The 17,806-nt window shown below is 41.7% G+C and overlaps 1 protein-coding gene across 1 annotated transcript; it reads left to right on the top strand.

Moving 5' to 3' along the window:
* Nucleotides 1-6,093: 6,093 nt before the first annotated feature.
* LOC131250789 (uncharacterized) lies at nt 6,094-8,181 on the top strand. Its single transcript, XM_058251102.1, has 4 exons — nt 6,094-6,209; nt 6,305-6,353; nt 6,442-6,623; nt 7,188-8,181. Exons 1-4 carry the CDS (start codon nt 6,177-6,179, stop codon nt 7,998-8,000), a joined length of 1,077 nt encoding a protein of 358 aa, XP_058107085.1. The 5' UTR covers nt 6,094-6,176; the 3' UTR covers nt 8,001-8,181.
* The last annotated feature ends 9,625 nt before the right edge of the window (nt 8,182-17,806 follow it).

Consider the following 17,806-nt stretch of genomic DNA (forward strand, 5'->3'; position numbering starts at 1 on the left):
TCCAGCTCCCAAGAACTTTTTAATGGTGAACATTCAATCCCCACTTTGTGGTCCATTGGAGCTGTTGACCTGCCTCATTTTTGGAATGATATCTTAAACTGATCTGAGAAAAGAGATGAACGACGTGGATAGAACACCTATATCACGGTGGGCCCCACAGAGCCCTGCCTGGACCGATTATCGTCCCGGCGGGGTAGGACGCAATCCGCATCCCAGGGAATCCACGTCCCAGCCCCTTGTAGTCATTTAATAATCACTATTTTCTGTGGTGTGGTCCCTCGAACATTTGGATTTGCTACATTTTTCGGGATCATGCCCTAAAATTAGCGGAGAAATTGATGGACGGCATGGATGTAAGATACATACATCAAGATGGGCTCACACAGTCAGGGATTAACGCACCTCGGAGATCCACCAAAGCCGCAGCGTTGCCAGAATATCGAGTCAATTTTCTATAACCAACGGACGCGGATTGCGTCCTACCCCCGCCCGGACGGTAATCCGTCCGGGTAGGGCTTTGTAAGGCCCACCGTGATGTAAGTGTTTTATCCACGCCATTCATCGCTTTTTCCAGATCATTTTAAGGTACACATAAGGAATTGAAGCAGGTAGACAGCTCCAATGGACCACACCGGAGGAAGCTGCAGTGATAATGACACCCACCGTTGAAACCTTTCTAAGGGCCACCGTGATGTTTTTTTTATCATCCAACCTATTAATAAGGTCATGTAGACGTGGATGAAGTGAAAAAACAAATATTAGCTTGATCCGAAACTTCTCCAGCTCCCAAGAAGTTTTTAATGGTGGAAATTAAATCCCCACTTTGTGGTCCACTTACGCCTCTACCTTGCTCAGTGTTCATGGTACTCCTTAAAATGATATGATAAAAGCGATTAACGGCTTGGATAAAACACTTACATCACGGTGGACCCCACAGAGCCCTGCCCGGACAGATTACCGTCCCGGCGGGGTAGGACGCAATCCGCGTCCATAACCAATAGGTCTTCCTAACGTACAGCTAAGGATAACATATTCTATTAGCAATTATAACTACCAAGCGCGCTTGTAAGTTATATGAATTATGCGCCTACTTAATACCTAGAAATTTATTTTTTTGATTTTATGGATAGTTCATCTGGTAGAAAACCATCCAAAAGAAGCTTATTCCAAACATATAGGTAATTATAATTTAACTGTATCCGATAATTTGGAGTGTCCTTATTGAATATAAACCGTTGAAAAATCTTCTTATTGTTTGATTAATTCAGTAATTGGATACATATTATTTATATATATTATCTACATAATTTACATTTTCATCGTACCAACGGTTTCGATCACCCTGAAATGAAAATTAAAGGTTTTTTGACGAGCATCTGTTAAAAATGCATGAAGCGCGCAATCCTAATTGATAGCAGCAACGGTAAAAGAGGAAAGAGCAAGGCACCGAAACATTACTCTGCATTCTGTATTGTACAATGCTCGGGATGACAGATTGTACAGTAAGTCCGGAAGAAACCCATGGTTCACCAATCGAAACCGTTAATATGATAAGAATTACCGTGGATGGCCCACCAGAAATAACATGATTAAATTAGAATATGTTAAAGGTCCAAGATTTCGCCTTCCAATGGTTGATTCGTAACCGTTGTTATTTTTAAATTTTCTTTGTGGATCGCCTATTTAAAGGTATTTTTAATCCATGGACAATTCATGCAGAACCCATGATTTCTACGGTGTCGATGACCGAAAAATGGCCCCACTTGTCAAAATCGAAAATCCGAACGGTACAATCTATCAGAGCATTGTATAAAACGTCGCGATGCGTCTGCAGAAGAATACAATAATTAGTTTTGACTGAGTCGCGACTGATTATCCAGCATGTGTCTCATCCATTGGGGACCACAAACTTAGGGGGAACGATAATTTTAACCGTCCATATTCTGATTACTACGTCAAATATTCTATTGTGAGCTTTTATTTTTAGAGTTGAATTCGATCTATTGGAAATCTTGCTTTCATTGTGGGAAACTCATCTATAGATGGTGATTTTTAAAATTATCGTTCAAGGCAAGTTTCTTAAGGTGGCACATATATTATATATTCCAACACATGGATGGTTCCTATCGTCATAAGACTCAGCATATGGGCCCCAGTGGGATGCGACACATGCTAGATTCTATTTCGCGACTGACGCAGAACACACTCCCAAGTGATACCAGTGCCGTTCCAAAAGTGAAGTAGATCCAAATCGCAAGTGGACGATAACACTGGAAACAATGGTGATTGGCATTAAAAACATCTCATGGACTACATATATTTTGAATCAAGCTGATATTTGTGTTGTCTATTCATTGCCGTCGTTTTGACCTTATCAATAGGTTGGATGGAAAATAAATATTCTGATACTGCCCCGCCAAAATTTTAATAATGGGGATTTAATGGGGACTGTTTCCTACGGTATGGCCCACCTAAGATTTGGATCTATTTCAATTTTTAGATCATACCTTAAAATATGCTGTCAAAATTGATGGGCACTGGGGATGTAAGGGATATATGTTATAGTGGGCCCCATAGTTAGGGATCCACCCAAACCGTGCACATAAAACACATACGTCCTTGGTGACATTCTTCAAGTAATCCACGTCGAATTCTTGAGTCTTTCACACGTGTGCTATGTTGTGTTCGCACGTTTATATGAGTGTGGTTGAGGAGGCAGGGGCATGGGCTTGAAAAATAAGAATTTTGAATAGGAGGGCGTACACAGCAAACGACTGTAGCTCCTGTCGAAGATATTTCCCCTACCATGATTGCAGAATAAACTGCTACCACATGCTGTGTGGGGGCCACAGTGATGGAGGGCCAACATCCACCGTCCATTTGGTGTGCCCTGCAAGTTCACCAGTCATCATAAAATCAGATAATTGAAAACAAAGGTGGGTCACACCGCAGGAATAGTTGGGACGCCAATGGCTAAAACCTTCCTAATTGCTTGTGGGGCTCGACCTTATTAATTTATTTATATGTTCGATCCAACCCCATTCAGGGATACCGAATGGACACCGAAAACTAGAGGTGTACGTGAACCGAGGTAGCTCGGTTGGCTCACCAGACTCATCTTGAGAAAGCTCAATTCAACTTGGTTCGAAGCTGAGTACGAGCCGAGCTAAGCTGATGTTTTGAGCTTGAAAATGAGTTCGAGCCCAAATTGAGCTGGCCCAGCTCGAATCTACGCAGATCAAACCTAACTTGAATCGAACTTAGATCAAACAAGTTTAGTGACATGGTTACTTTGATATTGATGTTGCTGATCGAGTATTTGATAAAATGAGTTAAAGAAGTGTGGCCAGTGGCAAGGAAGGTATGTCTGCGAGATCAATATCCTTTTTCTTAATTTTTATGTTGTTTAAATGATGTTTGATAAGATACTTATAAAACAATTGTTGTTGTATCAAATACAGTAAGATTTTGAAAGTATAGCTCAATTATTTGTGAAAATGTTGCAATGGCAGACACAGTTCAATCTTAGCTTAAACTCGGCCCAAACTAACCCGATCTACTGAATACATTGAGCTGAGCTGGCCAATTAGACTCGAAGACCAAGCCGAATTGGGGTCAGCTGGTGGCCGAGCTGAGTTGAGCGACTTGGTTCGACTCGATGTACACCTCTACCCAAAACTAGAAACTTAGCCTGGCCACGTCACCTGATTTTATTTGTGGCCCACTTGAGTTTTGGATTGTCTTATAATTGGGATCCACGGAGAACATAAAAGGACAGCACATGATGGACGTACTAGATTTAATGCACATGTCAAGGTGGGTCCTACACACCAGGTGAATTCAGGTTGGCTCACCTGATTTTTGAATCTTCCATATTTTTAGATTCAACGAGGACATGATTGGACACATGATGGATGGATGGGATGACATTCATACAACAAGGTGGGCCCCACACATCACGCTGTACTATCACATTATTCTACGGAACGCTGCAAGGGAAGCAAAAGTAGGGTTATAGATCCTCTGCAATAGGGCGCACATCTTCAAACTGATGACAACGCGGCTTCTTATCAGGCGGCCATGGTACGACGACATCGATTTGGTGGGGCCCACTTTTAATGGACCATTCCCAAAGAATGTTCTACAGTGGAAGATCTTTTCTACCAACTGGGCCACCTGTTTTTTTACTTGAACGGGAACCGTTGATGCATTTCTATTTTTAACCAACTATTTAGAAGCCACGCATGAAAAGATAACGAATGCCATCTAGATAAATATTTTTATAGGAATAGCCCATCGACAGTGGGATCCAAATGATGAACGGTCTGGATCACTCAAGGATGGACCCCAGTAGTCCAAACTGAAAACCAGAGTAAACTATTGATATAATCGGGCCGAGGATGGTACGCTTGATTTCATCCTCCCGCCCTAAAGCCCTGGGACCCTTTTTCTCCTCTCTCCCCGCATATAAAACGAGAGCGAAGCTCTTCTCTCAAGCCCTCTTCCCTTCAACCCTAAAACGGTGTTCTTAGGGTTTTTGCTGTAGAAAGCTCCGTCTCCTCTCGAGGCAAGCATCTCTCTCTCTCTCTCTCTCCCCTTCGCTTTCTCTATCCATGCTTAGCTTTTCTGTAGCTTTTGATTGATTGCAGAAAACGGATTCATGTATATTTCTAAAAGTCGTCGTATTTTCTCGATTTTAGTGGTGAAAATGGGGGAAAATTATCTCATTTTAGTTCTTCGAATTAGGTGTGTGTGTGTGTCTTTTATTTATTTATTTATTTTATTTTAAATTTTTTGTTTTTTTGAGAAATGATCAGGTATTGCCCTTTGAACTGTTGAACTGCAAGCTTACCATGCTGCAACTCATTTCCTGCCAACATGCTAGATGTGTAAGACATCCAAGCCGTTGGAAAGGTTGGCCATATCACCACGATAAAGTGATGAGAAAATCAGGCCACTCCACTCATTGGGTGAGCCACGCCATTGAAGTCAATGGATGGCTGTGGTTCTGACCCCACATAAAGTTGGGGCCTGCATGTTACGTGGGTTGGCGTGGTTTTCTCGCCAGGTGATCTTATTGATTTGGCTGGCCTATTTGACGGCTTGGATGTGCTGAACATGTGATACTAAACCCTGTTCAAATTCCAAGGTGGGCTGGACCAAGGCCTGTCCACTATCAAAATACTGAGCTCAATCCTGTGGGCTTGGCCGTTTGTGATCTGGACCGTTCGTCTGTGGGCCCTGCAAGACTGTTGATAAGTGCTGCTGAGAAGAGGGCCCTACTGGTCAGTCCTGGCTATCCCATTTCCAACAAGGAGATGGATGGTTGGGCATATAGCTAACAGTTGATTTCCAATGAAAAGAACTTCAACTGATCTATAGCTGGTATAATTCAGGTGATAGGTTCTTTTCTGCCCTTGTGCCATCCAATGTTGCATGATTTTCATCCACCAGATGAAAGATTATGATCATTGAAATGTGGGGACCACCTGAACTGTGATACTGGGCCGAGTTAGATGCATTTGGCTATGGCCTAGCATTGTATGATGCACCTCATTATAGTTTGCAACGGTACTACTTTTTGTGTGAGACTGGTCAGCTACAGCTGGCTGTATACTAAATTAGCATGCAGCCTTGCTTTTATTAGCTGCTTGTTTGTGTGTAGGACATCTGACCTTTAGAATATTTTGCCCCACAATGAAGACCATGCCGCAAAATCAGGCTAATTCATTCATTTGGCGGGCCATACCTCTGCTGAGGCAGACCGTCATTTGTCTATTTATTTGGTTTGTGGCCCTCCAGTTGAGTGAACTAGCCTGTCTTTTGTGCTTGGTGATCATCATGGTCTGGCCCACCATTTTGCATGTTTTGGTTGTCCTGCAAAAGGTAACACACTGGAAAGAAAGATGGGATTGCATGATAAGTTAAGGCTACCGATGATTAGTTCTCTTTTTGTGAATGATAAGTTTCAATTGAGTTGTAGAAGCTTTTGCCACAAATTCTTTACTTTGTAATTTTCAGTAGTCTTGTTCTGTAGTGGAAAATTGTAATTGTAACTAATAACCGCTGAATCTGACATGTTTTATTATACACATTGTATATAGGTTTTTCTGCAGGCATTTGTTTTTAAAGTTCTATATTTATCATATATCAATTTGGCATTCACTTAAATCGACATGGGCAAATCCAGCAAGAAGTCCAACACTCCGGTATTTTTTTCCTTTCATTTCTCTTTTTTTATTTCCATTTCTAAAATTTTGTCTTCAGCAATTTTGTTATTATATGCTTTCTTATTGCAATACAGGTTGCTGCAACTCCCATGGCAATTTCACCAGTGAAATCTGTGAAGAAGGGTTCGTACTTTTTGTGCTCATTTTAAATATTTTCTGTTGATTTTTATTTTTGAGAATTAGTTAGAACATTAGATCTGGTGATTTTCAGGAAAGAGGCATCCAGAGCTTATTGAGAAACAATCTGCTGCCAAAAAGCTGAAGAGAGAAGTAGAGGAAGCAGTCGAGAAGCAGAAGAATGACAAGAAGTCAAAAGCTTCTTTCGAGGTGGCACCAAAGAAGCCTGAAACCAGTAGTTCCAAGGATGTATCTTTGTCCAAGTCGGAAGAAGAGGTTTGCTTGATTGAAGCAGATTGTGTTTTATTTATGCCAATGTAGATGTTCTATGCTTGGGGGCTGTTTGGTGAGGGAAAGAAAATGTTCAGTAGTATTTTTCTCGTACTGTTGGGTTTGCCCTGCAAATACAACAACATAGCAACAGCTTGAGATATTGTGGTCTGTGGCGCAAAATCAGAGTTGGAAAAGGATAAGCTGATTGCTGATTCTTATTAGTTCTCAGCTGGGTTTCAACTTGCTGAGCTGGAAATGTGGATGTAGCATACCTCAGTTTGCATGATCCTAACAGCCAATGCACTGTTTAAAAGCAAATGGTTGGTGGTCCAATTTCAATGGTCAAATTAGATGGCTATGATCTTTCTATCAGTGATTTGCAGACTATGCTCCTTCTGTAATCAGACCCAAGAGCAGCATATGTTTGCCTTGTATACTGTGGTTGGGTTGCCACAGAGTAATACTGTGTGGCAAACGGACATTGTGGTCTATGTCAATGGTTGACCAATGAATGAATGGACATCTAACGTGTGTGCATGCTAATGGGTCCCTTGTTGCTTCCTATAGGACATGACATCTAAGAGGGCGAGCAGAGGGGCTCCCACATCCGAGACGAGTGCGGCCCCAACTGTATTAGTGAGTGCGGATCAGCTTCTGCAGATGTTGCAGGCGCTGACTGCTATTCTACAGGGGCAGGATAGACGACCCACTGATACGCCAGCCCAGACCGAGCAGGAGCGCGCGACCTCCCTTTTACTTGACTTTATGTGGTTCGATCCCCCTCGTTTCCACGGAGAACCTGATCCTATAGCGGCGGAGCGATGGAGATCGGAGGTGGAGAAGATCTTCGACACGATGAGGTGCACGACGCAGCAACGAGTCCGCTTGGCAGTATTTCTTCTGCAGGGTGACGCCGAGCATTGGTGGGCGTCGGTCACCCGAGTGGCAAGAGCCGAGTTTGAGTGGACATGGGAGGACTTCGTAGAACGGTTCGACCGGAAGTTCTTCCCCGAGCACGTTCGACATCAGCTCGAGTTAGAGTTCCAGACTCTGGTCCAGGGAAACATGACTGTGTCTCAGTACGAGGCTCGATTCATTGCGCTATCGAGGTTCGCGACATATTTTGTAGATGACGAGGGGCGGAAGGCCCATCGTTTCCAGAACGGCTTACGCCCTGGCCTCCGGAGTCGAGTCGTTGGGCACATGCTTTCGACGTTTGAGGAGGTTGTAGAGCGGGCCCAGATCTATGAGGCAGAGTGGAACGATGCTCAGCGGATCCGCGATCAGAGAGGAGAATGGAAGAGGAAGGCCCCCTCCGGTAGCTCCCAGCAGCAGCAACTTCGGCCACTGCAGAGGCGCACCACCCATCCCTTCTTTTGAGAAAAGCTATTTTATTTTAGGACACCTTTCAAAAAAAAAAAGGCTCTTGTGATTTGTTTCGCCAATGTGTATAGATGTATGCTAAGTGCAGTTGCGTGCTTTGTAGAAGCCAGCCCAAGAAATGTGCTGATTGGCCCCATGTGTACTGCTGTGTTGAATGGGAAAACGCCATTTCTTTCAATATTGCCACTTCTGACATACCTACTTATCTTCTTTTAATCTTCTTCTTCTTCTTCTTCTTCTTCTGGTCGGTCCTGGCCACTGGAAATTTGGCAATCTGCTGTTTTCTTAAGCAACCATTTGCAGGCTACAAGTTGTATTCGTCCACTTGGAAACTTGAGTTGCGTGGCCCATTGCCTTTGAGATCGACGGTTTTGTCATGTAACCTGTTGGCTTCATTTCTATTATTTCCATGCCTGATGACAATGTAGATCCTTGGGGTGGGGATCACATTGTTGCTATCAAGAACACAGTTCTTTAGGATCATCCGTCTCAGAACTTTGTGTGTGGCCCTGACTTGGGTGAGTCGAATTGTTCGTCCATGATCCTACTGAGCACATTCCGAGTCCTATAAGAACTTGTGATGTGGCAAACTGAAGGAAGCTACTTGCTTGAGGGCCAGTGTGCAAAACTGAATTGAACTGTGAAAACTAGTTCCTTCAAATTGCAGTAGTGTTCCTCTATTGTCCGAAATGTGGAAATGCAGTTCTAATTTGGATTCCACCCTCAAATTTAAGTTATTTTGGAAGCTATCTGCAATTTCATTCACTCATTTCCTTTTCACTGTACAAATACATTGCAGTTCTATTCAATTGTACGTCCAAACATGCCTTGATAATCCCTTATTTCTTTCTAAAAAAAGGAACCATTGTCCGTTCTAGAGTCCCTCTTATTATCAGTTAAGAACTCTTTTAGTTCTAGTTGTTTTTGTCTGCATCGTATTTGCATGATTCTTGCTTTTCAATCATGCCTTGGACAACCGACATTTGGAATTGTACAGTCCCTTCCACTGCTTCACTTCATGCTTCATGCTACTATAGTTTGCATTAAGGGCAGTTCAGTCAGTTCAGTACCTTTGTTCTGGTGTTGCCTAGTTACCTAGTTGTTGTGATTGATGAAATTCCTTTCGTAGCCATTGGATTTGTTATTGTTGGTCATCGGGGCTTTTATTCGGGTAGTCTTTGGTCTTTTCCATTATGGACGGCCCACGTGAAAATCTCACCAGGCCAATTGTTTTTGTTGACGATCATATGGGGTAGTGTGGGCCATTCATGATGGGGCTCAATGGTTTAGATCTTTGCCTTTGTCATGGCTGTGGAAATTGGTTAATATTGTAGGCTGTTTCATATTTCATATTGAAATTTGAAGTTGTGAATTTTTATTTATTTATTTATTTTTTGCAGGAAGGAAGACTACCTTGGATGATTGAGTAAGAGGAAGTCCAAGTCTCCTATTTTTGGCAAAGAAAATATAATTTTGTAGTATTTTGACAATTTTTTATTTGGCTTTTATTGGATATTGTCAGTTTTGACTTCTTTTTTTGGTTCTGCCTCTTGATTTTGCCTTATATTATATTATCTTTCATTAGCGAAATTGGGTTTGATGTGATTTTCACAAAGAGAAGCAACTGCCGATTTGGAAATATTTAAAATGCAGGGTAATGCGCATCTGACCTTTTTCTTTTTAATTTTATTTGACCAGTCTTTAGAAGTGGGTCCTACCCCTGCTGGCCCCACTTTCATATTATGTGTTCCCACGTGGTTGGTTGGGACAACTCAAAGCCCTCCAAACTCTGGAGATCTATCGCTGGCCAAAGTTGAGGTCTCTACCAGTGGAGTTGCAACACCTCACCATGCTTCAACAACTGAATATTTGTGAATGTCCTGTCTTAAAAGAACGCTGCCGAGGAGGAGAAGATCGCTACAAGATTGCCCACATCCCCAATATCACATTCTCTCTCTTCTAAGAGGAGTTGGAGAGAGAAATCAACGATGGCTTTTCATTTGCTTCTCTTTCCCCAAACTGTGTTGTTGCTGTGTGTGTAACTGCTCTATTTTTTTTTTATTTTTTATTTTTATTTTATAGGATTTAATTTTAATATATGTCATTTAATCTCAATCTGTAAAGCCTAGTTTGCTGGATTGTTGTCTTGCTCTGCCAGTAAACAAAAGCTGTTTATCAAATGTTTATTGATTTTCTTATTTGTTTCTTGTTTTGGAGGTCAGGTTCTTCGTCCCTCTCTCCTTATGTAATTTATTATTATTATTATTATTATTATTATTATTATTGTTATTATTATTAAAGCTTATGGTGCTACTGTCCACCTTCACACGCACGCACACACACACACAACAATAAATAAATGACGATGATGTGACCATGACTGTTTATTTGCCTTTTCTCAAAGATGAAAACACAAATGGGCATAGGCTCAGCCCAGCATAACAATCATCAAATATCCTCGACAAAGTCATGATGGATTGCTGGGCCTTTCTCGAAGCTTTTAAGTCTGGAAAAGACAGTAGGATCCACTGTTGATGGAGGACACCCCAAAAAATCTTTTGGCTTCAGGGATCATAGCCGTTGATTTTAATGCCTTTCTCCCCAGTAACATAAGTGCGTTGCAAGTATGAGGCATTTATGTTGTAAGTGGGTCCCACCTGATGTGTGGACCTGCCTATTAATTCTTTCTATGGAGTTATCCCAAAATATTTTTTCAATAATACTGTACATCCAAACTTATCCGTTAATGAATTAAGGGTTATCTTTCAATGATCTGAGCCGTTTGTTTGATGGGCCTCTCCTTAAATGGGATATAGGTAAAATATCTTAGATTACGCTCTTTCAATCTTTTGCCTCTATTCCTTTATAATGATTGGAAATAAAGTCTGGTTCATTCACTCATCAGACTGAGCGATCGGACATGATTTAGATTGGTGGTCCCCATAACACATTTAGGTATTGTCCAAAAAAGTAGGTTCCACTGTTGATGAAGGGATAAAACACATACATAATGGTGGACTCTACAGAGCCCATGTCATGATGTATTTACTAATCCTCAAAGGAGATCAAAGTTACATGGCCCCACAATGATGTATTTACTATATCTACACTGTTCATCCATTTTTCGAGATCATTTTAGAGCATTAGCCAAAAAATGAATTATATCCAAAAGCTCATATGTACCACACCAAAATAGAAACGAGGATAATGGTTTTTACCGTTAAAAAAATTGTAGGGCCCATCATAACGTTTATTTTCCATCCAATTTGTTCATAAGATCACAAATACGTGAATGAAGAGGAAAAACAAATTTCATATTGATCCTAAACTTCTGTGACCCCAAAAAAGGGTTTCAACGGTAGAATTTCAATCCCCCACTGCTTTTTGCAGTGTGGTCCACTTGATCTTTAGATCTACCTTATTGCTAGGCTCACGCCTTAATACAATCTCAAAAAATGAATGGACAGTTTGGATTTAACACATACCTCATGATGTGACCCACAGAACTTGCCTCAGGATGTGACCCACAGAACTTGCTGACGTCAATACACAGCTATATAGCTGGTGTGTGGTACACCGGCCAATCCGCTCCCAGTACGCGCACGTGTTACACAGGCCCGACCGAAACGGACGCGGATTGCGTCTTACCCCCGCCCGGACAGTAATCCGTCTGGGCAGGGCTCTGTGGGCCCAAGGTGATGTAAGTTTTTTTAAAAATGAGGTAGGTAAAGGTCTTAAGTGGACCACAAAGTGGGGATTGACCGTAGACCATTAAAATTTTTTTGGGAGCTGGAGAAGTTTCAGATCAATATGATATTTGTGTTTTCACTTCATCCATGTTGACATGACCTTATTAATAGGTTAGATGGTAAAAAAACATCACGGTGGCAGAAAGGTTTCAACCGTGGGTGTCATTATCACTGCAGCTTCCTTGGGTGTGGTCCACTGGAGCTGTGGACTTGTTTCTTTTTTAGGCTTATACATTAAAATGATCAGAGAAAAGCAATGAACGGCGTGGATAAAACACTTACATCATGGTGGCCCCACATAACCCTGTCCGAACAGAGTACCGTCCGGCGGGGGTAGGACGTAATCCGCGTCCGACCGAAACCGTTCCCCAGTGAAACGTATCGGCTACTCCCCTGCCACTGGCCAATGGCTGATGGTCGGTGCTCCGTGGGACCCACAATGATGTATGTGTTTCATCTATTCCGTCCATCTATTTACCTTCATCTGGGGTCTGAATGACTAATCAACAGATTAGATGTCAAAATAAACAGTACAGTGGGCCTTAGGAGGATTTTAATGGTGGATATCCAATTACTATTGTTTTCCTTTGGTGTTGTCCACCTGAGATTTATATCCCTCTTATTTTTAGGATCAAGCCCTAAAATCATCTGTAAAAATGGATGAACGGAATGGATAAAACAAATACATCATGGTAGGGCCCACAAGTCACAGATTATATACTGACAAGGTCAGTAGCCAAATAACTACTCAAGTGATGTCACCAAGCTCTGTGGACCCCACCATTATGCATGTATTGTATCCATACCGTCCATCATGTAGGTATTGTATCCATACCATCCATTTGGAGAGATAGTTTTATAGCATGAGAAAAATAATGAGATAGATCTAAACTTCAAGTGGACCCCATCATAGAAAACAGTGGGGACAGTGACATCCACTGTTCAAAACTTCTTGAGGGCCACAGAAGTTTCCAATCAAGCTTATATTTTTTTTTCACACCATCTATCTCTATGTTAACTTATGAATAGGTTGGATCTAAAAAAATACATCATGGTGGGCCCTATAAATGTTTCAACGGTGGGTGTGACTGATCCCACGGTTTTCTGTGGTGGGTCCAATTGAACTTTATATCTATCTCATTCTTTTTCTCATGCCATAAGACGATCTCTACAAATGGTTGGACGGTATGGATACAACACATGCATCATGGTGGGGTCCACAGAGCTTGGTGACATCACTTCAGTAGCGATTTGGCTACTGACCTTGTCAGTATCGAATCCGCGCCCACCTTGAAGCAGAGACAGAGAGAGGAAGTGAAATTTCCCCAACATTTGAGGAGAGAGAGGGGGACGGAGAAATTTCACATCCAAAGACCACCTGTGAGTGATTTACAGGTAAGTCAATTGCAACTAATGAATATTACTATAAACAAAGCAAAAACAATGAAGGCTTTGAGGAAAATGATTCTCCTCTGTTTTTCTGTATTTGAGACAACCCTGAAGGGTTGAATTTATAGAGTTCTACAACGACTATACAAGATAAAATGATAAATACAAAATCTTCTATTTATACATTGTCTATCTATAGAATCGGCTATACAAGGTAAGGCATGTGGCCTGTCTAACATCCCCCCTCAAACTAATGCGGATCATCGACAAGTAATAATTTGCTAACTAAAAATGAGTGGCACGCAGAAGTGAGGGACTTTGTGAGAATATCAGCAATCTGATCATGGGAAGCGACATGTGGTAGCGAAATGAGCCGAGACTAAAACTTCTCGCGGATGAAGTGACAGTCAACTTCAATATGCTTTGTCCGTTTATGAAAAACCGGATTAGAGGCAATCTGAATGACACTCAGATTATCTACATAGAGTGGAGTAGGATCTTGTAGATGAACGCCTAAGTCAGAAAAAAGTCCACGTAACCAGATAATCTCACTACAAGCTGCTGACATTGCTCTATACTCGGCCTTCGTGCTTGATTTGGAAATAATGGTCTGCTTCTTACACTTCCAAGAGATGAGAGAAGTGCTAAGAAAAATACAATAACCAGTGGTAGATCTGCGGGTGAGAGTACAACTGGCCTAGTCAGCATCTGAATAAGCACGAAGATCCAGAGAGGCCGTGGAGGAGAAGAACAGAGATCGATCCAGAGTTCCACGTAGGTACCGTAAGATGCGCAATACTGCAGTCATATGAAGAGTTCGAGGAGCAGAAACAAATTGGCTGACAACTTGGACCGCGTAGGCAATATCAGGACGAGTCATTGTTAAGTAAACCAGACTCCCAACCAAACGGCGGTATAATGTGGGATCTGCAAGGAGTTCACCATCGTCACGACCATATTGAACGTTAAGTTCCAAGGGAGTCTGAACTGTCTTCTGATCTGTTAAGGAGGTCAAGGCAAGAAGATACTTAGTATATTTATGCTGGCTGACCAGGATTCCACGTATAAAACGCGAAAATTCAAGTCCAAGAAAGTATGTTAGATGACCCAGGTCCTTCATCTTGAAGGATGACTTCAGAACGTCCTTTAATGCCGAGATGTCGATATCATCGCTACCAGTCAGAAGTAGGTCATCAACATAAACGAGAACAATGACGATTCCATGCTCAGAGGTGCGTAAGAATAAGGATGAATTATGACAACTTTGAGTAAAGCCAGTTCTTATAACAACATCATGAAAATGTTGGAACTATGCTCGAGGGGCCTGTTTGAGACCGTATAGAGTTTTCTTTAGGCGACAGACTTTATCGACAGGGATTAAAGATCCAGGAGGATGTTTCAAATTTACTATTTCTTGAAGGTCTCCATGAAGAAAAGTATTTTTCACGTCCATCTGAGTGAGTGGCTAGGAGTGAACTAATGATACTGCTAGAAGAATGCGAACAGTTTTCATCTTGGCCACAGGAGTGAATGTCTCATCATAATCAATTCTGTATTCCTATTTGTATCCTTGAGCGACAAACCAAGCTTTGTATCGATCTAATGATTCGTCAGACTTGAGTTTCACAGAATAAATCTATTTACTGCCAATCAATTGGTGGTTAGGAGGTCAAGTAACAATGTCCCAAGTATGGTTATCATCCATTGCCGTAAGTTCTTCTGCCATAGCCTTCTTTCAACAATCATGACTGGCTGCCTGATGGTATGAAGTAGGAATAGATATAGTATCCAAGGTAGTATTCATGATAGACATAGAGTATATCAAGCGATCAGACTGTCGATGTTCATGTGTGGAACGACATATCAAGATATGATCTGGATCGATTACAGGTACAGTAGCGACAAGCCGAGCTTTGTATCGATCCAACGATTCGTTAGACTTGAGCTTCACAGAATAAATCCATTTACTGCCAATTAATTGGTGGTCAGGAGGTCGAGTAACAATATCCCACGTATGGTTATCATCCAATGCTGCAAGTTCTTCTACCATAGCCTTCTTCCAACAATCATGACTGGTTGCCTGATGGTATGAAGTAGGAATAGATACAGTATCCAGGGTAGTATTCATGACAGACAGTATATCAAGCGATCAGGCCGTCGATGTTCACAAGTGGAACGACGTACCAAGATAGGATCTGGATCGGTTACAGGTACAGTAGGGAGAGTAGTAGGTGATGAATATGTACGTGGTCATAGTGAATAAACCTGCAATGGACAAGGAGGTGGACTTGACGCAACCGGAATGTCAGGAAAAATAGTAAGACCAGGAGAGGCTGGTGTGGGCGAAAGAGGACCAGATAAATAGAAGACAATATGCTCAAGAAAAACAACATGTCGTGATACCCGTACATGACGAGAGACCGGGTTATAGCAACGAAAATCCTTCTGAGTTTCTCCAAATCCCAAATACATACATTTTACTGATTTTGGAGAAAGTTTGTTACGTTCACGTGATGCCAGATGAACATAACATACACAATAAAAAATACGAAATGTGGAATATGTAGGAAAAGAACCGGTGAGAACAAAGTAGGGAGATTTACTGTTTAGAACTGTGGTTGGCAACCGATTAATCAAGTAGACTGAATGCATCATAGCTTCCGCCCAGAAGGAAAGAGGAACACTTATAGTTGTCATTAAGGTATTGGCAGTTTCAACAATATGACGATTTTTGCATTCAACCACCCCATTCTGTTGTGGAGTATCAGAACAAGTGGTTTGATGAGTAATTCCATGACCCTGAAGATATGTACGAAAATTTATGGAGAGATACTCTCCCCTTGAGTCAGAGCGGAGAGTTTGAATTTTTACTCAAAATTCAGTGTCTACCATAAAATGAAATATTTTGAATTTTTCAAACACCTGTGACTTAGAGTGCAAAAAGTAAACCCAGGTGTAACGAGTGAAATCATCAATGAATATAACATAATATCGTAGTCCAGAGAGAGACATAATTGGGGAAAGACCCCAGACATCCGTATGCACCAGTTCAAACATAGATGATGATTTTGTAGTACTTAGAGGAAAGGGAATACATTTACTTTTTGAAAGGCAATAGGAAGAACAAGAATAATCCAAATCACTTTTATTAAGATAAATATTCCCTAACATGCCAAAAGAAAAGAGCTGAATCAAATGATCAGAATGTGGATGACCCAGGCGAAAGTGCCAAAGTTTTCACATTTTATTTGCTGAACAAATATCCGAGGAAGAAGGAGAGAAGAAACAATGAGCTGGAGTAACGGATGGGTGAAAGTCCAACACGTACAAACATCCATACCGCCTACCCTTCCCAAGTACCTTCCTTATTGCCAGATCCTGCACAAAACAACAATTTGGAAGAAAGATGACCAAACAGTTATTGGATGTAAGTTGACCAACAGAAATTAAATTTGAGGAGAGTTTAGGGACATGAAAAATATCACGAAGAGTAAACTAGCGATGGTCAAAAGGAGAGAAAGTTAAGGAACCAACGGATTGAATTAGTAGTTTAGTTCCATCTGCATTAGAAATAGCCTGATTGCCAGTGTAGGGATGAATATTGCGAAGATGAGATATATCACCAGTCATATGATTTGAAGCACCAGAATCGAAGAACCATGGAGAAGATGAGGTGATACCTGACATACCGGCCGCAGAAAGGGCCTGCACGATCTGCTAGAGCATCGCAGAAGTTGAAGGTGAGGAAAAACCTTCAACAGAAGCAGTGGATACAATATCACTAACATAAGACTTGAAAAAAGTAGTCGCAGAAGTAGCAGAAAGAGCACGACCACGGCCACGACCTCGACTACCACGTCCATGGCCGAATGAGGATGTGTAGGCACATGAACGACAGTCCTGAATACCATGACCAGTCCTTCGACAATATGCGCATTAATCTTTGCACTGAGCGACGACATGTCCTACTTTGTTACAGCTGCGACAAGTTAAAGTAGTGGAACCACGGTTTGGTGCAGAAGTGGATACAGTAAGTGCCAGGTCAGATGGTCCTTGAGATGTCCCCTGAGAGAGGACCTGCAGTTGTTGTTCCTCGGCTAATAAATCATTAATAACCGAATTCATTGAAGGAGTTGGGATACGGTTCAGAAGAGCAACCTTGCAATACTCAAATTCCGGACACAATTTCATAAGAAACTGTCTAACTTATGAACTCTCGCGCATTGTGTGGAAGATTTTAAAGTTATTTGGGAATTCTGGATCCATCATAGTCATCTTTGTCCAAATTGTAACCATTATAGAGTAGAAAGTTTGAATACTTTTGTCACCCTGAGTAAGGTGAACCAGATCTTGTTCTAGACGGTATAACCGAGCCGCATTATTCTGTTGATATATTGTCTGGAGATGATCCTATATAGCCTTCGCAGTGCGATGTGGCGTGAGGCCAACAACTATTGATCGATCGACCGAATCAAGAATCCAGGTAATGATTCGTCAATTTTTCATTTCCCAATCAACTATTTTGTCGGCATCGGTGGAAGCGGGGATAGTAACAGATCCATCAATTAGTACTCACAAACCTCGACCCTTGAGAAAACTTTGAAAGTGGATGGCCCATAAATTATAGTTGGTGCCATCGAAACTACATCGTGGGGCCTCAGTACG

The sequence above is a fragment of the Magnolia sinica genome, chromosome 7 (assembly GCF_029962835.1).
Source record: "Magnolia sinica isolate HGM2019 chromosome 7, MsV1, whole genome shotgun sequence".
Lineage (NCBI taxonomy): Eukaryota > Viridiplantae > Streptophyta > Magnoliopsida > Magnoliales > Magnoliaceae > Magnolia > Magnolia sinica.